At 34.1% G+C, this 26275-nt stretch overlaps 3 protein-coding genes across 7 annotated transcripts; 2 read left to right on the top strand and 1 right to left on the bottom strand.

Moving 5' to 3' along the window:
* Positions 1-560: 560 nt before the first annotated feature.
* LOC126740921 (peptide methionine sulfoxide reductase) lies at positions 561-14459 on the top strand. Of its 3 annotated transcripts, none has more exons than XM_050447111.1 (5): positions 561-690; positions 6196-6367; positions 8568-8688; positions 8881-9017; positions 13947-14459. In XM_050447111.1, the coding sequence occupies exons 2-5, from the start codon at positions 6210-6212 to the stop codon at positions 14179-14181; spliced, it is 651 nt and encodes a 216-aa protein (XP_050303068.1). In that variant the 5' UTR covers positions 561-690; positions 6196-6209; the 3' UTR covers positions 14182-14459. The 3 variants fall into 3 exon arrangements, with proteins under 3 accessions (XP_050303068.1, XP_050303066.1, XP_050303067.1); XM_050447109.1 differs by lacking the exon at positions 561-690 and adding an exon at positions 1049-1388; XM_050447110.1 differs by lacking the exon at positions 561-690 and adding an exon at positions 5863-6141.
* Positions 14460-15694: 1235 nt separating this feature from the next.
* LOC126740919 (transcriptional repressor CTCF-like) lies at positions 15695-21278 on the bottom strand. 3 transcript variants are annotated; one of them, XM_050447107.1, is made up of 5 exons: positions 21113-21278; positions 20457-20776; positions 20288-20402; positions 20162-20235; positions 15695-16373 (listed from the first exon to the last, which is right to left on the bottom strand). In XM_050447107.1, exons 2-5 carry the CDS (start codon positions 20747-20749, stop codon positions 15854-15856), a joined length of 1002 nt encoding a protein of 333 aa, XP_050303064.1. In that variant the 5' UTR covers positions 20750-20776; positions 21113-21278; the 3' UTR covers positions 15695-15853. The 3 variants fall into 3 exon arrangements, with proteins under 3 accessions (XP_050303064.1, XP_050303063.1, XP_050303065.1); XM_050447106.1 differs by having other exon boundaries at positions 20953-21259; XM_050447108.1 differs by having other exon boundaries at positions 20897-21256.
* A 256-nt stretch (positions 21279-21534) lies between these two features.
* LOC126741136 (ankyrin repeat, SAM and basic leucine zipper domain-containing protein 1-like) lies at positions 21535-24061 on the top strand. Its single transcript, XM_050447472.1, has 9 exons — positions 21535-22223; positions 22305-22443; positions 22503-22628; positions 22681-22839; positions 22894-22964; positions 23014-23255; positions 23343-23588; positions 23640-23847; positions 23903-24061. Exons 1-9 carry the CDS (start codon positions 22140-22142, stop codon positions 24050-24052), a joined length of 1425 nt encoding a protein of 474 aa, XP_050303429.1. The 5' UTR covers positions 21535-22139; the 3' UTR covers positions 24053-24061.
* Positions 24062-26275: the final 2214 nt, after the last annotated feature.

Here is a 26275-nt window from a genome sequence, read left to right as displayed (position 1 = left end):
TCGCGCCTGGTCCTTCGAATAGTTTTTGCGTAAGATAATTAAACAAAATCGCTGATAAAAGTTTATTAAACTGGTGTTGCATCATTATTCGTTAATTTGGACGAAAGTAGACAATTTTAGCGAATTACCCGCGAGAAGATCCAATTTTTTTAAAAATCTTCCATAGTCATAAATTCGCGACATTGAACTTGAGCTAGAAAATGCGTGCTTAAACTTGGACTTAAGACTCCTTATCTAGTTCAGTAGGTGCTTATATAAAAAATTACTATATTGAATGCGTTTTTAGTAGACGCATGCGTCAAATGTCAAATAAAGTGTCAAATAATTGTTCCCTTTTACGGACCAAGCCATTGGTCTTTTGTAATCAAGATACAAAACATGCGCACAGGTTGTTGATACCGCTGATTGAATATTTCAGTTAAATATTCAATCAAGTATACGTTAAATTAGCCGTACTAATAAAATATTTTAATGGTTTTTTTAGGTGGTGGGACTCTTAAGGCTACCTCTAGCCCCTCCAGGTAATCTAGAACGGACCGAAATCTAGATCAAGTTCGGCATCTTTCCTTCTCTCTCTTTCTCTTACACCGGGTTTTTTTCACATAACCCGAATAAATCTTTATTCAGTCACAAGCCGGGGACAGATCGACGTATATTCTTCATTTTCCTGCTTGATAGTAAGAGATTTTGGTAAGCATTTGTTTATTTATCTACAATGTGTTTTTTAAACGGTCATTTATTAATTTATTATAATAATTTTTTTTCATCTCTTTTTATTCAATGACAGTTTCGACAACCCCTTAATTCTAAGTCTTAACTGTCACTTTAGCGTCAGTATAAACAACGCCATCTCTTGTGAAAAACCATATAGTGACCCTGTAAACACGAGCGCACTTTTTAGATTCCTGTAACTAAGGGATACAGAATAGAAAGGTGAAATAAATATATTTGATAAAATTGTATGTAGGTAAAACCACCCACAAATGAACATCATGTGCGGTTAAATTTTGAAGGTCAAAGCACATCTCTGGTACAGACAATTTTGACCCAAACGAGTGAAAGTAGTAAGAACGTGCCTCCGGTCAGGTATTAATAATAATCCCTTCTCATGAGCATAACGTGTCGATTTCCTATAGGAATTATCATCAATTCATTTATAACGTATATTACACCGTTGCCTTTTAAATATGTTCATTCGTGCGGTGCCTGTGATCTGTGATATTTTATTAAAATGTTGTTTACGAGAACCAGTTTTAGCGTTAGTACTTTAGTAGTGATTATAGGTGTAGCCCTATGGGGCCTTATAAGGTACTGGGAAATCGAAGGCGGGGATAACGGGCAAACAAATGACTGGATAAAGTACTTACAGTGGTCCTATTATAAAAATGGTAATTAACTTAATTGTATTTTGCAGGTAAAATGTCACAATTATATTAATATGCTATAGATTATTTTAATGCAAATTCAAGATGGCGCTGAACGTCACTTGTCAAATTTTATATTATCGACTTAAAGAGGGTCCTTATCTAATGAGTTTTCGGGTTAAAATTCCCACTATGGGTTTTTTTTTTATAGATAAATATGTCACTAAGCACCTATTTCGCATCCCAAAACCCTATAAAATCACTACACTTATAACCTTCTACACCGGTAAAATCATTCAAAACAGTCAAATGGGTGCTTATGAAAATTAAATAAATAATGTTTTATTTCACTGCGTTCCCCCCGTATTTCCCATACAATTCGAACGCGTCGAGCTTTCGTAGCATTTTTTCATAAGAGCCCTCCAGCCGGAGTCTGCAAGTCGTTATTACGCTCTCTGTTCAACTAGTTGGCGCGCGACATGTTCTTTCTTTGTTCCTCTCGTTGGGTACGCTGCCATATTGGAATTCGGGAGATAACATTCCGCAACGTTGACAAATGTAATTGGTCCATTATTTGTTAATTTTTATTTTATTACAAAATGAATATTGATAGGCATTTAAAACAAGGTGTACATTATTTGCCTTCTTATGTGATGAAGATGTATTGCAGGTTGCCTATGATTCAAATAATAATAACATAAGGACCAAGGAAGGTTAAAAACAAAGACTTTTAAGAGTATAATTTTTAGAATTTATTACAAACGAAAAATAAGCTGTTTTGTCCCAACTAATAAATTTACAAAAAAAACACAAAAATTTATATGTGGATTTTATAATGATAATTGTGGATTTCTATAAAAAAGATTTAAACAAGTCAATTTTTTTCATCCTCGTTGGTCTTAAAGTCTATGCTATATTGATGTAGTGCAAATTGCCTAGGTTACCAACAATAATAACATAGAGACCCCCAACGACTAAAAACAAAGAGATAATTTTTAAAATTAATTATTTAGGAAAATAAATTTTGGGAATTAATTATAAATTTCAAATCTCTGATCCAACAATTATTTAGAAAGTCAATTTTTTATACCTTCGTTGGTCTCCCAAGTCTTTATATTCTGATATTCAAGATGACGTATTACGGGTTGCCAATGAAAGATACAAGAACAATATAGTGATCAATGAGGGATAAAAATAAGGACTCAGAAATTAATTAAAAAAATGAAATATTGAATTTAAACTTAAGTTTCCAAAAAGGACACAAAGTAACATAAACATAATAAAATAAAACAATTTAAGAGCAGTCAATTTTTTGCATCTTCATTCTGTTATCGAGATATTATATTGCGGGTTGCTTATGATATACACCATAACAATATGGTGATCGTCGAGGAATAAAAATAAAGACTTTAAGGAATTTATTAAAAAAAAAGGAATTTATTCCTAATTAAAATTAATAAAAAAACACTTTAACCAATTAACATAACAATAATAATAAAGAAATATTAATTTGTAAATTGTCAAATTTTTTCCTCTCATTGGGCCTACTATTTGTGTCTATCATCCTCCTTCTCCAATAATAAAACCATAATTAGCTCCTCATACGGACATACATACCGGTCGAAGAGTTGCTCCATAAAATTCATTATATTTTGGTATTTTAAATGCAAATTGAAGATTAAAAACCAGTGTATTATAAAGCATAAATGTCTGTGTGGTAATTGTTTTGTCAAAGTTTTTTTCTCATAAAAGTGCCACAATTTGCCTAAATCTGCATTGTTTAAATTAAGCTGCCTCCTGTTCTGTGTTTATATACTCATGTGCTGCGTTCCAATATACAGGTAGAAAAATATTAAACACCAAAAGCTTTAAATATGAGTGAAAGGGATCAAGAGGATGCAGAGTGCAAGATCTGCAAAAGGGAAGTTAGTGGTGATGACCAGGGGCTTTTCTGCGAAGGTAAATGTCAATCGTGATATCATGGCTCCTGCCTAGACATAAGCTCTCAACTGTATAAAAATATCAAAGGCAATGTTGGCAAAATCCTATTATGGATGTGCGACTGCTGTAAAAAGGAACTTAAAGTGTTGATGACAAAAGCAAAATATGAGGACAGCACAGAGAAAATGTTTGGAATACTGGAAAATCTACAGGGTAAAATTGCACATATAGAAAATAAAATGTAAAAAAACTGCGCTATGGTTCTGGAAAATGCTGATTATAGGTCTAAAACTACAAATAAGGATGAAGAAAAATATACCTAGTATTTTGTTAAAGCCAAAACAGACACAAGATGCGAAAAAAACGTTTTTGGATCTAGAACAAAAGATTAAGCCTGAAGCTCTGGCAGTTAAAATTTCAAGTAGGAAGGGGCTATCAGAAGGTAAGATTATAATAAATTTTCCTCCTAAAGAAGACCTTATTGCTCTTAAGACCTCAGTAGAAAAAAATCTTACTGAAAAATATGATATAGTAGAGACTAGTTTGAAAAACCCCAGAATCAAAATACCAGGTCTTGTAAACAATTACACAGATAGGGAAATTGAAGATATGATTAAAAAGCAAAATAATTTTATGTCTGAGAATGATTACCATAAAGTCACATTTATTAAAACGATTCTAAATAAAAATACTATGACCATCTATGCAGAGTGTGCACCTAAAGTTTTCCATCATTTTATGTGCAGAAGATTTATATAGGATGGGAGAGACTTAGTGTGTACGAAGATATTGGTTTGTTAAAGTGTTGGAACTGTCAACAATTTCATCACAAGGGAAATTTATGTACCCACAAACAAGCTTGTAGCAGGTGTTCTGGGGAACATAATGTCAATGACTGTCAAAGTCGTATAGTAAAGTGTAAAAACTGTGAACTGAGTAATAATAAGTACAAAACTACACATAAAATAAATCATGAGGCTAATGATCCACAATGTCCGAGTTACCAGTACCATTTGGCACGTGCAAAATCTAAAGTAAATTATGGATAACTTTGATCCTAGAAATTTTGACATTGACAATATTAAAGAAAACACACCCGAATGTATGCTGGTAACTCCGAGTGATCTGTCTGGTCATATAAGTTGTGATAAAAAACTGTTAAATATAATGCATTTAAATATCTGTGGGCTAAAGTCAAATTTAGACAATTTATTAGTATATATTACTTCTTATAATCTCATTTCCTATTGTCATATAATAGTTCTCTCAGAATGTCATAATTTAGATACCACAGATGCTGTCAATATTCCTGGCTATAGTATATATTCTAATGAGGCACATTGTCCTATACCTATCTGTAATAGTTATCGAGTTTTTCAAGCACATACAGGTACTGCGTACCTAGGTGCTAATACTTATATAGCTTTTCTATTTTGTTAAAATTCGATGTAAATTACTTTATGTTTCTGTCTAAATATTAAATTAAATTAAATAAATTAAAATAAATAAATATATAATTAACAAAGGCGAAAAATAAAGACCACGTTTAATAATATTGTTTTGTAAATCTATTTTGAATAGTAAAATATTGTCACAGTTGGAAATAAAAAATATATAACTTAAAATTACTGGATAAAGTGCTTACAGTGGTCCTATTGCAAAATTGGCAATAATTACCTTAATTGTATTTTGCACATATATTGCCGCAATTACAATTATGCAGGATTATTTGAATTTGTTTATACTATGGCGTCAAAACACTATTATAGTCTGGGATATTGATAATTGTTTAAAGAAAAAAGCTTCAAGATGGCGCTGAACCTCACTTGTCTGGTCAGTATTTGTCCAATCCGGTTTTACTTGTCACACGTCAATATCAAAACGTCACATCAGTATAGCCAAATGTAATGGACGTCAGAAGAAGGTTGCCAGCCTCAGCTTATGGGCAACCAGCCGTACGTAGTCTCTCATTTTAAGCAGTGTATAGCTGACCAATTAATAAATACGCGGTATTCTTCAAGAATTATGTAGCGTAAGCGATAAAATCCTAAATAATTAAAATTATCATGTGTAAAAATTATTCAAATAAAAAAAACATTTAATTTTCAATGTCAGCAACAAACGAGAGTTGTTCCTTGAAAAATTAATTGAGACGTAATATAATCATTTCCTTGAAGGTTTTATCAAAGTATATAGCTTTCAATATGTTAAACTGTGGTTTTATGTTGAAATAACTGATAACAAACTGCCGAAAATTGTGAATTTTAATAAGGGTGTAATTTTCCAACGTCATTATTAGGTTAAAAATAAGGCAAAGGCAGAGCCATTTAAGTTTGTTTCCAGGATTCCCTTAAATACCAGACCAACTGTCGTATAAATTATTTTATTTGTATAAATTATTTGGTCGATCTATAGTCCTGTGACTTGCAATTTCTATTTTAATCGATATCAATTTAATTCAATGAAGCGTAACGATGAGTACAATCGTTAATTAACAATGTATCCTTATCTCAAGTGGATACTTTTATATAAGCGAAAGTGAATTTATTGCAAATCACGTTCGGGATAAATAAACGAAGTCGAGACAACTTAAATCTGGCCGTCCACTATGTATCGTGTTTATTTTTTCGTTAAGCAGTGTATAGCAGCCGCCTAATTATTAATTTTATTTGATCTAATACAATTTATTATCGCCTGGTCATACACACAATATCATAAAGATTCTTTGGCCGTGTATATAAAGATAACACTCTGTCATTGATAGATTCAGTTTGTGGTTTGTCTTAGATCAGAGCACTCGCCGGTCCTTGTGGTTTTGAGCAATTTTTATTTCAAGGTGAACTTAACTTAAGGAAAAAAAAACGCATACTTTAACCCGTTTTTATTCCAGAAACTTTCGCGAAAATGCCCAGTTTAGAAAAAGAGGTTCCCTTCAAAAAGGCCACTTTCGGCATGGGTTGCTTCTGGGCCAACGACGCCCTGTTCGGGGGCCAACCCGGGGTCCTTAGAACCAGAGTGGGCTACTCCGGCGGTACCACCTTGAACCCCGTTTACAGAAATTTGTAAGTAGCCAATATCCAAAATTGTGGCAACAATGGTTGATTTGTAGACAGCATACTATACCGTTGCCAATAGTGCGGTTATGTAGACTGTATTTAAAAAAGAACAATTCTTGGCGCGAAAATTTCATTTACCAACAAAGTTGCCATATATATTTTTATTTAAATAGGGAACCAAACTAAACCTTTAAAAGTTTCACCCAATTTGACAACTTCACATGTCACCTGTCATCAATATCAAATTTGACGTTTGAAGTGTTACCCTAAACGTCAAACGTGACTTAGAATATGTTATTGTAACAACCATACAGTGCTTTCATTTCAAAACGATCCACCCATAATAACTTACTTAAAAAAAAAAAAAACACGTCAAATTAGATATACAGGGGGACGTTTAATCATGCATTTACTGAAGTTCTGTCAATCACCTCCTCACCTCCAGCTAACCTCACTTTAATATGTCAAATGGGAACCCCCATCGTGTAATACATCATAGTAAGCAGCGTAAAATTCTCTATTTAACGGTACCAAAAAAAAATGAAATCGGTAAATGTGTAAGCAAATAGTTAGCGAAAATGTCTAGAAATAATGAATATTTTATTTACACCAAACTTTGGTATGTCAAATAGTTACCCCATGGTGTGATACATTATTTTAAAGGGCATTCATTATGCTATCAATGGTTGCAAAAAAAAAATAAAATTGATTGACCAAGAAGCAATTAAAGTGTAAATCGGTAGGGTAGAAAAACAAATTTAATTACTTTAACAAATTTATTTTATTAAATGTTCAAAACGCGCGCCGTTATTAGCAAGACAATAAAAAAGCCTATTTTCGAACTCCTTCCGAACATTGGCAAGGGTCTGCCCGCTAATTTCTCTGCATTCTTGAAATATTCTATTTTTTAAATTCTCAATACTCTCAGGTGGGGTTTTATAAACTTTGCTTTTTAAGTAGCGCCAAAGAAAAGAGTCTAGTGGGGTTAGGTCCGGAGACCGCGCAGGCCATTCGATTGCACCACGTCTGCCAATCCACTTTCTCGAAAATTTTCATCAAGCCACTCTCGAACTACCAAAGTGTAGTGCGCGGGAGCTCCATCCTGCTGAAAATGTATATTATTTTCATTCAATAATATAGCACCATGTTGATCTACTTGATTTTCCATAGATTGGATGATGGAAGGGTATATTGCATTTTCTAAAAGGTTTAAATAAATTTCGCCAGTCAAATTTTCTTCCAAAAAAAATGGCCCGATTCTTTCATTCCCAGAAATTCCTGCCCAAACATTAATTTTTTTGAGGATATTAGGTATGGCCTTCCCGAAAAACCTGCGGATTTTGATTATCCCAGTATCTACAGTTATTTAAAAAAAAGGTCGATTCGTCACTGAAGCAAAAAAATAAGTGAAATAAATACACATACAAAGTTATAAGACTGCAAAGATTTTTGCAAAAAATTTGAAGACACTCCTTTTTCTCGCAAATAACGGCACACATTCTTTACTTAAAAAAATAAATAATTTGCTTGAACTAAATGTACTGTTTGTTACCACACATTTTAACAACTAAATTGCTTGTATTTTTTTTTGATGATCTATTATAAAAAATGTAAGAATTTTAAAATGATATAGGTACCACACTAAAAGTATTCATTTAAAATACAAAAGTTTGGCGTAAATAAAATATTCATTATTTCTAGACATTTTCGCTAACTATTTGCTTACACATTTACCGATTTTATTTTTTTTGGTACCGTTGAATAGTAAATTTTACGCTGCTTATTATGATGTATCACACGATGGGGGTTCCCATTTGACATATTAAAGTGAGGTTAGCTGGAGGTGAGGAGGTGATTGACAGAACTTCAGTAAATGAATAATTAAACGTCCCCCTGTATATCTAATTTGACGTGTTTTTTTTTTTTTTTTTTTTTTTTTTTTTTTTTTTTTTTTAAGTAAATTATTGAGGGTGGATCGTTTTGAAATGAAAGCACTGTATAATTTTTTTTTTAATTTCCCTTTAATTTATTAATAAATATTTATTGTCTTCAAATAATAACAATTATTCAACTTCACATTAAATACCCAACCAAAAATAATCATTTGCTCTAATCTCCTCTTCCTGTTTAATTGAAGGTCAATGTTCCAATATATTAATCCAAACAACTTGTAATCAGTTTAATTATAGAAGATTAAACAATTTAGGGGAGACCATACTGAAGTCATTGAAATCGACTTTGACCCCAGCGTAACGACTTACAAGGACTTGCTGAAGTTGTTTTGGGAAAATCATGAATATGGACTTACCACTTTTATCAAAAGACAAGTAAGTAAATACTTACGAATTTATAGATAAATGGCATGGATTAACATAAATGTCACAGACAAGGATAATTGCCCGAGAGTAATCTCTTTAATAATTTGCATGAAATAAATTACTTTTGATTTTATAGTAGGCAGTAGCTTTATGGTTAGTTGTAAAAGCTTTATATGCATAATAATAATAAATTTATTTCAGTATATGTCTCTGATTTTATATCATGATGATGAGCAAAAGCACATTGCCGAGCTGGAGATTAAAATCGAAGCAGGAAAGAGGAATGAAAAGTTAATTACTGAAATTGCCCCGGCGGGGCCTTTTTATCCAGCCGAAGAGTAAGTACTAAGATTTTGTATTTAATTTTACTTAACTATTGTTGTGGCCATTTATGTCATTGCAAAAGTTTCTTCGAGAGTTCAGGATATAGATGTCAGAACATTATTATTTCTTTTCCATACCTAAAAGTTTGGAACAACTTTTTGAGTAGTCAAATGTATTATTTCCTCTAGGCAGTTCAAGAAGGTATGATTATATTTTTAGTTAAAAATTGCATGTGGCTTGATGATAATTATTTTTATTATTATTATTATGTTGACAATAGCAGGCGGTGAGACCGATGAAGCTATTGTTTCTTTTGTATGTTTCAGGCTTGAGTAGGTGGACCTGCTCACATGCAGTAGTGTATCATTCTCTCTGAATTTTGTCCCAGATCAACATCAACGCGATTCTTGAAGATATTCGTATTTGGGGCCGTCACCGTTTCCTGATTTAACGAGTTCCACAAGTGCACTGCACGATTTGTTACAAAGTTTTTTCTGGGAAGTTTTGCCGTTCTTTCTTTTTCAAGCTTCCTTGTATGTCCTCGGAGATGATGGTTTTGGCTATAGTGGAAAAGGTTCGCCAAATTGCACTGGTAATAACCACTGGTAATCTTGTAGGTTTCGATGAGATCGCCTCTATGTCTTCACTCTCTGAGAGTGGTCAAACCAAACCTGATTAATCTTTCTGGATATGGCACCTCGCTTAATTCGTAAGGGATTTTTCTTACTTTGCGCTGTAATTTCTCCAATTGGTCTATATCTTTAATATAATATGGGTTCCATACAACAAAGGCATATTCTATTTTTGGTCTTATGTAACTTTTGTATAGAGTGGATATCATTTCAATAGAATGGTCCCTGAAAGCTTGTTTTATCAGATAGACTAGCGAGTTTGCTTTTTTACAAATTCTGGTTATATGACGTTCCCATTTTAGGTCTGATGTTATTAGGACTCCTAGATCATTTTGTTCGTTCACTGATTTTAAGGCACATCCATCCAGAAAATATTCATTATCAGGATTATCTGGACCGATCCTCAACACTGTGCATTTGGATGTGTTTAGTTTCATACCCCATTGCCTTGACCACATCTCAACATTTTGCAGGTCTGCCTGGAGCAGTGGAGTAGCATATATTTTGCAGTCATCTGCAAACAGACTTGTGTCCATCTTTATAAGTCCAACTAGATCAAACAAATATGATGTAAAAAGCACTGGGCCAACTACTGATCCCTGGATAACGCCGCTGCTCACTCGATGTGGACTGGACAGCTCCCCATTGACTATAACCCATTCTCTCATTCAGTATCCTTGATCAGATCAAGCAGCTTTCCTCTGACTCCAAAATGCTCCAGCTTTGCCATTAAGAGCTTGTGCGGGACTTTATCAAATGCCTTTTCATAGTCAAGATATATTATATAGTCTGTTGGCTGGCCATTGTCGTGATTTTTTGTCCAGTCATTCAAACACTCTAAAAGGTTTGTTGTTGTTGAACGTTTAGGCAAAAATCCATGCTGAGAGGCAGGTATCAAACCATTCTCCAGAAAGAATGCTATGAGCTCCTTAACTATTACTTTCTCCATACATTTCAGTGGGTTACATGTGAGGCTGATAGGTCTGTAGTTTTCCGGTTTGTTCCGGTCTCCCTTTTTGAACAGTGGTGTCACAATTGAATGTTTCCATTCTTCTGGTATCTTTCCTTGTTCTAAGCATTCCTGCATTGCCCCCAAAAGCAGAAACTCCCTTCTGCAATTTTGAAGGAAAACTGTTGGGATTTTATTTGGTCCTGGGCTTGAGTCGCTTTTCATATTTTCAAGCGCTTCTTCGACTTTCTCTTTTGTAAAATGAATAGTTACAATTTGCACCCTGCTGTGATTAGGCAATAATGGAATTGGATATGAACCCTTCGTGAATGCTGTATCAAACTGTTCTGCGAATGTTTCCGCCATGGATTTGCTGTCTAGAAACTGCTGGGTTGCTGTATCTTTTAGGGTTATGGTTGGGATTTTCGAGTTTAAGTTGCGATTTACATATTTAAATAGTTTATTTGGCGAGGCCTAGTTTGCAAGACCATTTTCATACTTCTTTCTGGCGTCATCACCATTTTCATACTTCTTTCTGGCATATATAGGCTTGATATTTGTCCTGAGTTTTGTTTGTTATATACTTTTCCCATAGTTTCCGTTTTTTGTTAATTTCTTTGAAAATATTTTCATTTATCCATGATTTTTGGGGGTTTGTTTTCACACGTCTGGTAGGAATGTATTGTTCGATAGCACCATTCACAACAACGTTTTGAAAGTTTTCGAAGATCGATTTGTTCGCATGCGCTGGTTGTAGTTGAATGAAGTGGTTGATTTCTTCATAGTCTGCAGTGTAAAAGTTCCTTCTTGTCTGGTGGTGCAATTGAAAGACTTTTCCAGTTAATTTTGGGGTAGTTGAAGTCTCCCACAACAATTTGTTGGACATTTTGATGATGTGTATGCCTTTTTTATAGTATCTATCATGTGGGTATTGACCTCTTCGTAGTGGTTCTTCCCGGTCTGTATAAACAAGCAACAGACAAATTCACTTCACATATCTGGACATCCAGCCATACTGCATCAATTGGTGTTTGGAATTTGTGACTATCCGAGAAAATGCAATTCATTTTAAAGCCATTAATTTTTTCCTTGGCAAGAATACATACACCTCCCCCTTTTTGATTTTGACGGTCTCTGCGATATGTATTATATCCATCTATGCTAATCACTTATGCCGTCCTGCAGCCATGTCAGCATAATAAAAGTGGGATTCGCTGTTGCAACTCTTGCTTTCCATTCGTCTATCTTGTTCACCACCGAGTTCAAATTACTATACCAAAACGAAACATCAACTACCCCAGAGCAATTTAGTTTTTTTCGGCCTTTTCGATAATTGTAGGTATACCATTTAAGTACTTTATGATTAAATTGGTCCTTCCTTCGGCCTTTTGTTCCTCTAAGTCGGCCAGAACCCCCTTCAAGAACGTTCTCTGGGCCTCTGTTTGATCGTTTTTCATGTAAATGCCTGGCTATTTCTCCTTAAGTAACTTCCTACCCTTTAGGGCCTTCAGAGCTTCTTCTTTTGTTAGCAGGATCACTCTAAGGGGTCTTCGTTTATCCGCAGCTTCTCTTCCCAGCCTAAATATTTTGGTCTCTTCTGGCAGAGCGAGATTCATCCCCCAAAAAAAGACCTGTTACCTTTTGTAGGTCATCTTTTGCTTTTTCTTAAGTGCTATCCTTGTTCGACTCTTTAACACCAAATATTAGGACGTTGGTCGCTCTTCGCTCTCTTTCCTTCATCTCAAACAAGGTCGGTTCAATGCTTACTTTAGCTGGTGCTTTCATAGTATCGACCCTCTTCTCGAGTTTTTTTAATGCATCGGCATAGCTTGTTTCTGGTAGTTTTTTGGTTACTTGACTCATATCATTTCTTACCTCTTTGATTTCCTTCCTAACTTCTTCAGATTTTTTTTTTTCTTTTTTCCATGGAACCTTTCAGGGTATCCACCCACCACATTTTTAAGCAAGGCCAGGTTTTCGGCCGTTTTGACACCCTGTTCCTTAATTGCTTTTAACTCAACGTCAGTCCTATCTGCTTTACTTTGTATTTGAGGTAGCTTTATGATGGAATCCTTGCATTCCAGGCAAAAGTACATAGTAGCTCGCACCGCACTGGGAATGACTCTCACTTCCTGTGCTATTAAGCCGGTACACTCCCCACATATGATCCTCTTGCAAAAATCACAAGGATACCCAAATAGTTTCTCCTTATTCTCCTTCAGAACGCAATGCTGATTGCATTTATAGCAATCATGCGACATTTTAAGCCTCGGTTTTAAATTAGAACGAAAAGTGTAAGGTTTCGGCCCAGTCAACCCGTCGGAGCCTTGACCTTCTCTATTGTATAGTATAAAGGACGAGGAATGCGATAAAACGGGCAAAGGAAAATTGTTTTTCTTACTTTTTCGGGCACTTTCCGCCGGACTACGGTTACCAAAATCTCACGGACCCTATGTCGCACTTAACTTTACACGTGTGCCAAAAAATCAAAATTATACGACCACTATTTTCGCATTAAGGTGGGTTCCAAACAAGAGCGCAAAACAACAGGGCCCGCCCGAACGAATTCCAAATAACGTATCTCTCGTTGATACGAAAATTGTCTTAATGTCATTTATTTCATCATTCTACCGTTCATTAGTTGAAGCCAATCTAGGTTTTTGAACATTATTTTTATTTTTGAATACTGTACCATTTTTCGAATCCCAATGCTGTTTCAAAGTCAATATTTTTCTTGAGAGCATTTCCTTAAGAATATAAAATTTATGTATTACTGCTCCTAGTTTTTTTCTTGATGCTCACATTTAACATTTTTATCTACATATATTCCTAAATATTTAATCAATTTGTACAATAGGGTTTTTTATATTATTAATTTTAATATTCTGGAAGTTCAGCCTACCCAAGTTGCAATGTATTTTGGTTTTTGGCTGTTTAAGAGACAATGTGGTAGTGTCTAAAAAGTTTTTATTCAAGGCCAGACCATGTTGGAATCATGTCTCTACTTCTTGCCAAGTATCTCCGTAAAAGACCTCAGAAGTATCATCTGCATAGGAAACTATCTTGCCATGCAAGTATCTCATTTATACTTAGAAAATTGAAAAATTAGAATCATAAAAAGAATGGAATGTTTTTATGAACTGTAACGATGGTAAAAACTTATGGTGTCGTGTGCACCTCAGTATAGAAAAAGAGGCAATTAAAGCTGATTTTTTCAAAAGTAAATATCGATACTTTCATAACGTTACTTCACGGGGGAACCGTCTTCATAAGCCTAGAATAGAGGATCTTAGAAATATGACCAGACCTTAATTGTGAAGATTCTTTGAAAACCAAAGTGATTGTTGACTTGTATCTTTCAGCTACCATCAAAAATATCGGTTACAAAAACACGGCTGGATAGTGGAGGAGCTCGGCCTCACGCCCGAGCTTCTACAGACGTCCCAAGTAGCCGCGAAACTGAACGGCTACGTGGCCGGGATCGGTAACCGAGCCGACCTGGATCGGGACATGCGATCGCTGGCAATTCCCGAAAAGATCGCCAGCTACGTGAAGATTCAGTTTTTGGAAAACGAGGGGGGCAGCCTCTACTGCTGATCAACTCCGTTCTGTCAATCCTTACGGACGGTCCAATTTAAATACGCCACCTTACTCCCCTCGTGTAATGTTTTTGCCTCGGCAACCCAACTCTTAATGGTTTTTAAAGTTGGCCCAGTAAAAATGCACCTTTTAAAGTCTCGTGTTCGTTGCGGTATAGGAAGGCCAATTTTGAACCGCACTTTTAATAAACACTGTTGTATATATGTATAGTAAAACGTTTATGAAATGGAATTAATGCTGGGAGAGGAGAGGGAGAATAAACAAAGTTAAAACCTCTTGTGTTTTATTTATTTACCTAACTAATTATAATGTTTGAACTGTCCCAGTTCAATTACTGATTTCTTCCAGGCAGTTGAGGTCAATCGAGTGTGGCATCAATTGCCTGGAAGGAACTTGGGCATAACTTCACACCATTCATAAATAAAAGGAAATCTGTCAACTCTTTAACTAATTCCTCCTTTTGTTGCTCGGTACTCTTGAACCAACTTTAATTGCTATTTACTTTAAAACATTTGCATTATATGCACAAGCTTAAGCAAAATTTAATAGAATATCGCAGTACAAGAATCATCATGTTTTTAAAATTTTAGAACTAAATATATATTTTAGATTTCATGCTTTAAAAGTATTAGAATTCATTATCTTAGTAACTAAACTTTTGTATTACCAACAGTCAGTTATTTGTAACCTTTCAAACAAGCCCGACATATTTCCTGTTTTTGTCTACAGAGTGTTACAGAATGAGATGCTGATCTTTAAGGGTGGTTTTTAAGAAGAAAACTTTTGAGCTACAGGATATTAAAATCTTGAGACAAAAATTGTTTCTTCTTCATAACTTTGTTAACTTCTTAGATATGTTTATGAAATTTCGCACACGCCCTCCCTCCGAGTATCAACAGACATTTTTTGATATAGATTTTTTTAAAGGTTCACCAATGGGGTCCGCACAGGACAACAACGAAGACTAAATCTTTTAAGAAAATATGTACAGGCCCGGCCGGTTGAAAGAGAACGACCTGAACGCGTTGGGCTGACTCGCAGATAAATTGAGGCGTGTCGTATCAAAAGCAACAATTTCCACTTTTTGTAAATATTGAGTTTTGGGCATAAATTATTATTGCTAAAGCTCCTTTATTACCCTAGAAATTTATTTGTAGCATAAAAGACAATATCCCATACAAAATTAGGTTTAAAAATTGCCGTTTATTGCAAAACATACAATCTCCACTGTGTGATTCACAGCAAAATAAGCAATATCCATTTCAACCAATTACAGTCAGTGTACGCGTCACCTGACTTTACTAGTTTTACTAGGGGTCTCCGCTTGTTTGTTTCGATGATGTTTATTTCCTGCTGTTTACGTTTAAAAATAGATTCGTTGCTTTCAGACATAATTATTATTTGAATTAATTTAAAACAGTGTAGTTGGTTATAATTTGGTTTGCGATATTCGCGGAAAGCTGTTTAAAATGGAACATCCATTAGAAGTTGAACAACTCTTAACAAACCGTCACCTCAACAAATTTCTTACTATATTGCCCAGGACAGACTCACAAATAACGACAATCCAAGTTGATTTTTTGTACAAATTACCTTGGGTTCAATTACTAATTTAAAACTAATAATTAATAACTTCAAGGCACACCTTCAATAAACAAAAACAAACCGGTCAACTGTTAACTAACTCCCCCCCATGTTGTCCAGCGACATGCTTAGCATACTTCGACTTATCCAAAGCCTTAAAGTCGCAACTAGGGCACTGGTAAATCTTACTGGAAATCAACAGATCAACGTCCTGCTCGTCGCAATGCGAAGCCAAATAATGACAGTCCAAGTTGACCTTTTGTGCGAATGTCCTTTTACACAATTTACAAACGAACGGTCGAGCCGTATCGTGTCTACGCATATGTATCGAGAAATTTCCCCTGTTGTGCGTTTTATAGTCACAAATATCGCACTTGACGAATTTTACCGCGCTTTGTCTTTTGCCGTGTCTGGTCATTTTGTGGCAGGACAAGTTGTAGCTGTTGATAGTTCGATACTCGCAATATTCACAATAGTGGATTCGGTTCGATATGTACGCTTCTATATTTGGAATGTCTTTGTGCTTGTTTAGTAAATGACCGTCAGAGTGGATCTTTTGCGTGAATTGTTTGTGGCAGAATTCACATTTGTAGGATTTTGGAGACCTAAAACAAGAACATCTGTAATCTCTACTCATGCATATCGTCGGCAAATTCACAGAGTGGCGAATATAAAAAAAAGTGATTTTTGGCTTATATCGTTATTCGATAGAAGTGGGAACACCGAACAATCTCTCAAAGTGGCGAATCTTTATTCTGTCCCCTTGATAAGTTAATCGATATTTAAGTTTAGGCGTATGTAACAAAATACCAAATAACATTTCTTCAAACAGGCTAATATCATATTCGTCTCTTTGAAAACACTTTTTAAGTTACCGGCTGTGGGCGAATATGGAATTCGTTAGTTTACGAACTAAATTGGCGAGTGTTTTAACCTCAAAAAAGGTTAGTGTGTTCTGTGTATTACTGTAAACATCCTTTTTACAAAAAAAAATGGATGCATTAGTGTTGTGGGATGATGGAGATAAGAACGTGGTGGATTTTAAAGAACTAAAGTGTGCGAATAAAACAAAGTGTTCTTGATATCGGTTGCAGAGTAAAAATGAAATATAAAGCAAAAGAGTTTAAGATATTACTATAATTTGTCTATTATTATACTGTTTCTCATTCTTTTCAAGAAACTGTTTCTTCTGATAATAGTTGGGATGATACTGACAATCTTCCATTATCTAAGGTAAAAGAATTTTTGCTTACAAATTTGGAAAGCTCAAAAATAAATGACGAATCCGAAGGTGCCCAAATTAGCATAATTCCAAGAAGAGAAGAGCATGGAAGTATTTTGGATAAGTCAACAGGTGAGTTTTAGGTGGGGATTAATGTAAGAAATTTGTCTAATATTATAATGTTTTTTTTTTCTCTTCAAGAAATTATTTCTTCTGATAATAGTTCGGATGATACTAACATGAATCTTCCACTATCTAACGTAAAAGAACTTTTGTTTAAAGATTCGAAAATCTCCAAACTAAATGACGAATCCGAAGGTTCCAAAATTTGCATAATTCCAAAAAGCGAAGAACATGGTACTGTTCTCGGGATATTAGCAGGTAAGTTTTAAAACTATCCTAATATTTTATCATAATAAGTATATACAGTTTTCTTTTTCTTTTCTAGGAGATTTTGCTTTGGATAATAATCTTCCTTTTTCAAAGTCAAAAGAAATCTTAGGTAAAACTTTGGAAGACCCTCAAACTGTTGAAGATCCTCAGGTTTCGTACAAAAAAAAAGTTAATATCATTTCTGATATAATAATATGCACTGTCGAACCAAAAACAGGTACTCGTTTAGCCTTTTATTTCACGCCCATGACATTATTCTTGATTCCGTAAATTGCGAATTTGAACAGTGCACCTTACAAGGTACACAATTTTGCGGTTGTGGTTACTTCCTTTGTATGCAGCACTATTATGGGAAGACTGATTGTAAAATTCACGAAGTGGTTGACAGGAATAATTGCCTTACAAAAGTAGTACGACAAAACAAAAAAAAAAAAGCAAGATTAAATTCGCTGAGTTTTCAAAGTCTGATTTTAACGGCAATGTTCAACAACACTGCGAAGTTTGTGGATGTCTGGAAGAAGTTTGGGCGGCTTGCCATAGGTGTAATATTTTACTTTGTTGGCCTCATTTTGACCAAAATTCAGACTGCATAAACCACAAAAGCAGACAAGAAAGCAAGGTTAACGAAGAGACTGTTCTGAATCCTGCAGATTTTAAAGTTGAGGGCAGTCAAATTGAAATACCTAGTCAGAGAAAACGAAGTAAAGTAAAATATTTAAAAGAAAACAAATTTAGAAAAGCAACTGGGCTACCATTTGTAATTCCAAATACAATGAATATCGCTCCTCCAAAATTGCTTAAAGAAGCCTGTAAAAGTGATTATTGTAAGAGATTTGGAAGAAAATGTCACTTATTTACGAATGATCAGCGACAAGAAATATTTACGGAGTTTTATGGTCTTGGTTCCTTAGACCTTCAAAGGCAATATTTGTGCAGTTTAATTGAAACTGGTGTTCCTAAGTTCCAAAAAATTTACTCTAGGAAAGGGCACAGAAACGACTGGTATTTGCCGTTCTTTGAGGAGAATTCAGGTTTGTAAGGTTTTATTTCTAAATACATTTTGTATTTCGGAAAAGTTTATGAGGACTTGTATAATGAAGAAAAAGAATACAAGTGTTATAGAGAAGGAAAGAAGAGGTGGAAGAACATGCAAAATGAAAGAACGCGACAGTAAACTTAAAAATGATATTGAAAATCACATAAATATGTTTCCAAGGGTAGAATCTCATTTTTGTCGCGCAGATTCTTCAAAAGAATATTTGTCACCTCTACTTTCAGTTTCAAAAATGCATGGAATGTATTTAGAAGCTCAGAAAGACGATGATCCTGCTCGTATTTTCACGTATCGAAAAGTATTCAATAAACTCAATATATCGGTGCATAGACCAAAAAAGGACCAATGTACCATTTGTAATACATACTACACTGCTGACGAAGTAAAAAAGAGGAGCTTATTGGAGAGTTTTAAAAAACACCAAAGTGAAAAGCAGAAAGTAAGAGAAATGAAGCAAGATAGTAAGCAGAGAGCAATTGAAAACAACAAACATATCAGTGCGGTTTTTGATCTACAGCAGGTCATACATCTTCCTATTTCTAAAGAGAGTGCACTCTTTTACAAGGCCTAAGTTTTTATAACTTCACAATTTATGATCTAGCGTCAAAAGACTGTTGTGTGCATCAGAAATAGCATCATGCATTTACAGATTTTTACAAGTTTGTGACAATAAAGGAGCTGAAACAGTCGATTTTTTTTCAGATGGGTGTTTTGGACAAAACAAAAACTCAGTTAAACTCAGCAATGTACTTGTATTTTTTTAAAAGTAGCAAAAACATTAAAATCGTTCATCATTATTTTTTTGAAACTTGCCACGGCCAAAGTGAGGGAGATTCGGCCCACAGTGCCATCAATAGAGCCATGAAAGTAGCTGGAGATTTATTTTTACCAAGTGAAATTATACCAATTATAAAATTAGCAAGGCGTAAACATCCGTACATTGTGGTCGAAATGAATTTTTATGATTTTCTTGATTTTAAGAAATTGTCTCAGGATTTGCGAATACTTAGATCTCAAGCTGATGATTCACTTGGGAAAGTTATTATAAACTGGACCAAGATTTTTATAACAATGGTGAACAAGTCAGAACTAAGCCAAATATCCTTTAAAAATAGCCGAATAATAACACTTCCATGAAATGTCAACTTATTTAAATTACATATAGCTAGACTAAATAAAGGTCTTCAGAAAATTCCCGAAAAAAAATATAAATCCTTATTATCCTTATGTGAGGGCAAAAATCCCTGTCATACGTGGCGTCGAATACACGGAATTTTTGAAAAATCTGCCCCATTAAAAGATTTCTTTTACATACCCAACTAAAATAATGTTTTGGTAATTTTTGTTTAGTGTTTATATTTCCTATTTTTTTTTTAAGAGTGGTATTTTTTTCGATAATTACCTACTTTGTTGTTTAGTTTTAGCATGTTTAAGGATACCGTTATGATATTTTTTATAAGGCGAATGTCAATCCGGCAATAAAGTTTGTACTTCAAAAAGATGAATGTTGTTTTTTTGTGTGTTACAATTGTAAAAGTCTCGTTTTTTCCCTAGGTATGCAAAATAATCCCACCCCTACAATCCCCAGTTAAAACTTGAGGTTATTATTCTAAGAAAATACAATGATTTGAATAATCCCATAAACTTTAGACCCCGTTTTCTGAAAACATAAGAAACTGATATTCGCCACTTTGTGAATTTGCCGACGGTATATAATGACTTACTTTTTTGCTTTCTTTATGGGTTCTTCAGAGTAACCTACTTCTTTCTTAAATGATTTTAGTGAATTGAAAATTTCCTTACTGAAAAGTAAGTTTTCTGTCAACAAAATACCTGAAATTATACAATACTTGCCTTTCATTTGATGACGGTGAAAGTTCTTCTGCATATACCTCACTGTAATTGATCTTAACTTCACCTAAGTCTATTAATTTCGACTCTGCTACTTGGTTATCACCATTCTCACTAAAATATTTATGGTTATAAAAACTAAATTTAAAAAGAAATGCCTAAACTCACGATAAGCCATTTGATGAAGCAGTACTCTGAATCATTTTATCATTTTTAATGTCATTCTGGTTAGAATTTTTACCATTTCCAAACTCTTTTCCCAAAAGTATTTTTAAACTGTTATAAACCACCTCAGAGGTCTGTAGATTCTCTTTATGAAAGTCGGTACCCTGGATGACTTCCTCTAGATATATGGGACGCTGAAGCATATTTTTCAGTTTTAGAATTTTATCTTGGTTGTGAATGCAGCGAGTTTTAAATATATAGTTGCCTATTAGCTGATGAACACATTGAAGGCACATCAGAGGGTTCTCTGAAAGCGAGAGATCCTAAAAGAAAATTAATATGAATAATTTTCTTTTTAATAAGTGGATAATTTTCCCACTGAATTTTTTGAATGGGAAACTATTTGAGAACGAATAAATAGAGTTATAATATGGGTGACCTACTTCCTGAAAAATTATTATTCTACTACATGTTTACGTAAATAGAAACTGTAATTTACCAGATCAGGAAGTACAAAATATAAAAAAGTTTCCAGATTTTTAGCATCGTAAAGATTGCTGCTCTTTTCGAGACAAAACCGACAAATTGCTGATGTTGCAATTTGATCCAAGTCGGAGAACATTCCGAAATAAACGATGTCTTTTATGCTCGACACTTACTGCAACGGATTCTCTGGTCGTTCTACTATTATTTTCTTATTTCAGTTTTTTTCTAATTAAAAAAAAATCCACATTTTTGTTTACAAATTGTTGTTTTTTTTTTTTTTTTAATTTAACATACGTTGTTGACATAAGAGACGTTTCTAACATAACCTCACACTTTGACATGAATCATCTGATTTTTATGGTAAGGGAAAAGCAATATAGAGGGCACTAAAAAAGACACTCAAAACGGTTATTTTTTTGATTAATATTTTTTTTGTGTTGGGAAAGAAGCACAATATAGCAAAAGATATTAAGAAAATCTTAATTTGAATTGTAAGTTAGGTTAGGGGATTACTAAGTTCTTTATTTGACAGCTGTCAAAAGTATCATAACATTCAAAATCCTAACCTAAGAAATGTTCGATACTTAGTGCAACGTAGGGATAGTGTATAAAACAGTATCGATTCTTTTCGATATTTAGCTTGTAAGTATCGATACTTGGTAATGATCATAGATGCATCGATGGGTTAGTGGTTACTGTTTTTTTAATAAAAATTCTATCTTTTTGTTTACAAACTGGTTGGCGTTTGCACAATGTTTTATGCTTTTCTTATTTCTCATAGCGTTATTGACATAACTGACGTTTCTAACATAACCTCACACTTTGACATGAATCAATTGATTTTTATGGTAGAGGAAATTGGAAAACCAATATAGAAAGCTTAAAAGACACTCAAGAGGATTATTTCTTGAATTCATATTTTATTATGTGTGAAGAGGCATAATATAGCGAAAGATATTAACTCTAAGTTAGGTTATGAGATTCCTTATTAAATTCTATATTTGGCAGCTGTCAAAAATGTCATAACAATCACAACCCTAACCTAAAAAATGTTGTTTGGTGTTTTGAAATCGCCAAACCTGTTTTTCCCGGGTTCTTAAATATAAAAGTCAAAAAGTGGCTTTTTATGATAGAGCCCTTTAAATAATAAATAAGTAAAATATTTAAATTCACATAAACATTCCCGAAGAGAAATCTGTAATGGCTTATAGTCGACATGGACCGGACTGGTCTTCGGACAGTGAAGACAGCATAGCAGACGATGGAGACTATCAAAATTTCAAGGTACACTTTTACTAAACTAATTCATTCAAAATATTTAATAATTCCGTTAGCCTGTACAAAACTTCATCGTGTTTTTCTTAGTCCAAAATGAAACAGACTTTAAGCCGACCAATACAGAGAAAACTTACCGAAGAAGACCAGAAATGGCAAAATATTTCGGAGTTTTTCACAGCAGTGTCTATGGGGGATATCAGTGCGGCCAAACAATTATTAGCTAAAGGTTAAAACTATTAATATAACCCTTAATAATTGTATAACTAACAATATACACTTGTTTAGAAAATATAAACTTAAATAGTGACCTGCGAGATGGGTGGGCTGCCCTAATGCTTTCCTGCAGCTATGGTAACCCTGAAATGACCCAGCTATTGATAGATCATGGGGCTGATGTAAATACTCATAGAGGTAAAAGTTCCAGTAGTTCCTGAATTATTTCTTTTTAATTAAGGGATTTTAGAGTTGATGACGGTTTTAATGATGGCTTGCAACTGTCCAGAGTATACTGCTCCGTTTGAGAAGTCTTTTAAAGTTATAAAACTTTTAGTTGATAATGGTGCAAATGTAAAACAAATAAATAGGAAAAGGATGGACGCTTTGATGTATGCTGCTTGTAATGGTAAGGGTTTATAAAAGCAAAAAGTTTTATAAAACCAAATTGTATGAATTGCAGGTAATTTATTAGCAGTGGAGTATTTGCTTCCGAAATCAGCCAAACAGGCAGTGGATAATCAGAAGTGGAGTGTAAGCTTTTAAAGTGCCTCTATGTTTTTGCAAAAAATTCGTTTTTTAGGCTCTAACATGGGCGGTGAGCAATAATCAGCCTGCTGTCGTTAAATATTTGATTAGTCAAGATTTTGACTTGCATTTAAGGGACATTAGGGGAGATACACCCCTGGACATTGCCAGATCTCACGGACTCGAGGATGTTTTAAGTTTGTTCCCTAAGAAGGAGGTCGACATTGTCGAGGAGATTTTGTTAGGGGCCAGTCTTGATTTTGAAGACCATTTTAGGGGGTTGAAAAAAGGAGAACAGTAAGTAATATTATAATTAATTCCTATTAGTGAATCTCTGGGTAACAAGTAAATAACTAAGTCATATTTCTACTGAAACCTTTTCAGGCCTCAATTCTTTGAAGACGTATGCAAGATCCTTATATCAGTAAAATGCGAGCACTTAATACCCTTATTTAAAGAGAAAAACGTCACTTTAGGGCAGTTCCTATGCATGGACGATGGAGAGCTTAAAAGATTAGGGGTGAAATTACCGTTTCAGCGCAATAGGATCCTGACGGGATTACATCGGTTCCATAAAACCCCTTTTCATCCGAAATCGTTGCACGTTTGCGTGAAAAATCGCGTTTTTAGGTGAGACTTTTAAAGCAATTGTGAAATTTACCCACGCTTTGTTTCTTGCAGTAATGTGGATGTTGCAACAGAAATTTTGTCTGCAATAAAGCAAATTATCGCGATGGAAGCGAGCATAAAATACGTGATAAAACATTGGGAAAAGGAGGATTTGTCTAAGGAGGAACGCGATAAGATTCACGAGTATATTGGCTTAATCAAAATGAAGATCAAGGGGTTAAAGACCGTTACGAGTAAACTGACTGAAAGAACTAAAGAGGTTTGCGCTTTTTTTTTTTTTGAAGGAGGTTTTAGGATGTCAGGTTTATTTTTAGTGGGATGCCTTAGTGTCTCCGGCTGATTTGATTACAAAAGACTCCATAAGGAGCCATTTTCCATGGAAGAAGTTTGGTTTTTGTTTCGGTGTTTGTGCTCTCGGATTAGCTTTTAAGTTTAAAAATCGTTTAATATTAATAAACAGTTAATAAGCGTAATGGTGTATTTTATTGAATGAACATTTAGGGAATTTCCCGAATTGAGAATTTTTACCCTTAGGAGTCCCTCTGTTTGAGTATGAGAATATTCTAAGTAGTTACTAAATCAAGACCAATAACTTCAAATTTAGTGGTTTTTGAACTTTTGGAACGTTCTGGAAATTTGTCTGTAACTGAGAAAGTTTTGAAAAAAATAGAAAATGTTGAAAACTAAATATTTTTTCAGTTACTAAAATTACATTAAGAATATTTCAATTATTTCCTGAAATATACGCAAAAATTGAAGACTTCTGCGAAATGGTTGATTAATCAATAATTTACAAATTTTCATTACCAGAATTCACAGATATTCACTTGTTATTGAGAGACAAATTTATTTTTAATTCTTACAGGCACTCCTGGAATAAGAATTCGAATATCTTGACTCTTAGTGCATCGATTTGAGTCGTTTCTTTAAAAGAGACTAAGAAAGTCTTCAGAGTAGTCCATTAATAGTGTAGTAAAAAACGGGGCAAAAGTCGCTTCCTTCTCGATTTATTTTTTTTACCTTAGAACAAAACGATATATATGTCATTTTATTAGATAGGTCATTGTTCATTAGAAATTACAAAATATGACCTTTTATTAGGGTCCAGATTTTTTTTGTTTACAAAAAACTGGGAATACGTAAATTTTTTTAAATCGTGTTTTTTTATACATCCCCTCTAATATCTACTTAACTAATTGAGCTATTGCCATGATTTTTTTTTATTTTAACACACACACACTGAGGCGCTTCTTTCAAAGTATAAAATGATTGGAATTTTTTATTTTAAATATGCCCAAAACATGGATGACCTTGCATGGCAGTTCAGAAATTATGGAGGCAAATTTTGACTAATCGAAAAAAAATTTTGTTTTTGGGAATTTCATATAACATGTTGCGAAGAAAATGTGCACAAATGATTAAGAAAGTTTTTAGTACCATAATCATTCCTGTCACTTTTGTAGTTTATGCGTTATGATTTTTTATAGCGCGCGGAATTTAACCTCGGCGCCTTGCAGAAACTGATAAAGCAATCAAGCGATGTTTATCTTGCTTAATATAGTTATACTCACTACTTTGCCAAACATTTTATCTTATGAAATTGCGCCTGTTCCGGCTTCTATGTTCCATGAAGATGGTGCAATGCGCAAATCAACAAAATCTGATCTTTCGAAAAAGTTAGAATCATTTACTAATCCGTTATTCGTCTGCCCACCAATAGATTCATATGTTATTGATGGCATGGTACTTATTCAAGAGTTAAAGTCATCTACATTTTCAACTTTTAACGATTTGGGGCACCTGCTATTAGCAAAAATTGTGAGCAATGGAAGAAAACACTTTTTTTTGATACATACACTACTCATTCCTTACAAAATGCTGAAAGGTCCAACCGTGGTGACTCAAATGTGGTTGAGTTTAAAGTGAGTGGCACGCGAAAAATTCCTAATTTTAACGAGTTTCTTAAATCATCTGCAAACAAAAGAGCGTTATTAGTTTATTTAAGCGACTACTTTCTTCAAAAGGGTTCCGATTCATGAAATAGTCATGAAAAATTAGTAATAAGTAAGCGTTTCAAATTACGTACGATAGAAAACCCGAAAACTTGATATCACTGAACAGCAGTCAAGAGGAAGCAGACACTAGGATCATTCTTCACGTTTTTTCAGAAACTTCACATAGCAAATCCATTTTAGTAAAATCGGTAGATACTAATGCGTTGCTATAACTCTTACACTTTTATAGTATAACACCAGAACTTGAAAAATGTAAATTGTGTATGGAGCTGGGACACAGCAAGAATAGACGCTTTGTTGCCATCCACGATATAGTTAAGAAACTTGGCCCTCTAGTAACCAAAAACCTATTAGCTATCCATTGCTTAACTGGTTGCGATAATACCAGTGCATTATATAAAATAGGCAAAAAAACCGCTTTTGATACGTTATACAAAAACATTGAGAGCCTTTCACAATTAGAAATGCTTCCGATATTATCCGAAAATGAAGCCATGGATGTTGCCAGTAAATTAATTTTTTTGCTGTATAAATACAAAGATGAAAATATTAACAACTTAAACGAATTAAGATTCCACCTAACAACAACCTCAAACAAACCTGCTTCTGAACTTCCGCCGACCGTAGATGCTTTTGGACTACACCTAAAAAGGTATTATATTTCGCACTTTA

The sequence above is a fragment of the Anthonomus grandis genome, chromosome 10 (genome assembly GCF_022605725.1).
Source record: "Anthonomus grandis grandis chromosome 10, icAntGran1.3, whole genome shotgun sequence".
NCBI classification, from domain to species: domain Eukaryota; kingdom Metazoa; phylum Arthropoda; class Insecta; order Coleoptera; family Curculionidae; genus Anthonomus; species Anthonomus grandis.
This window is presented reverse-complemented; position numbering and strand designations above follow the sequence as displayed.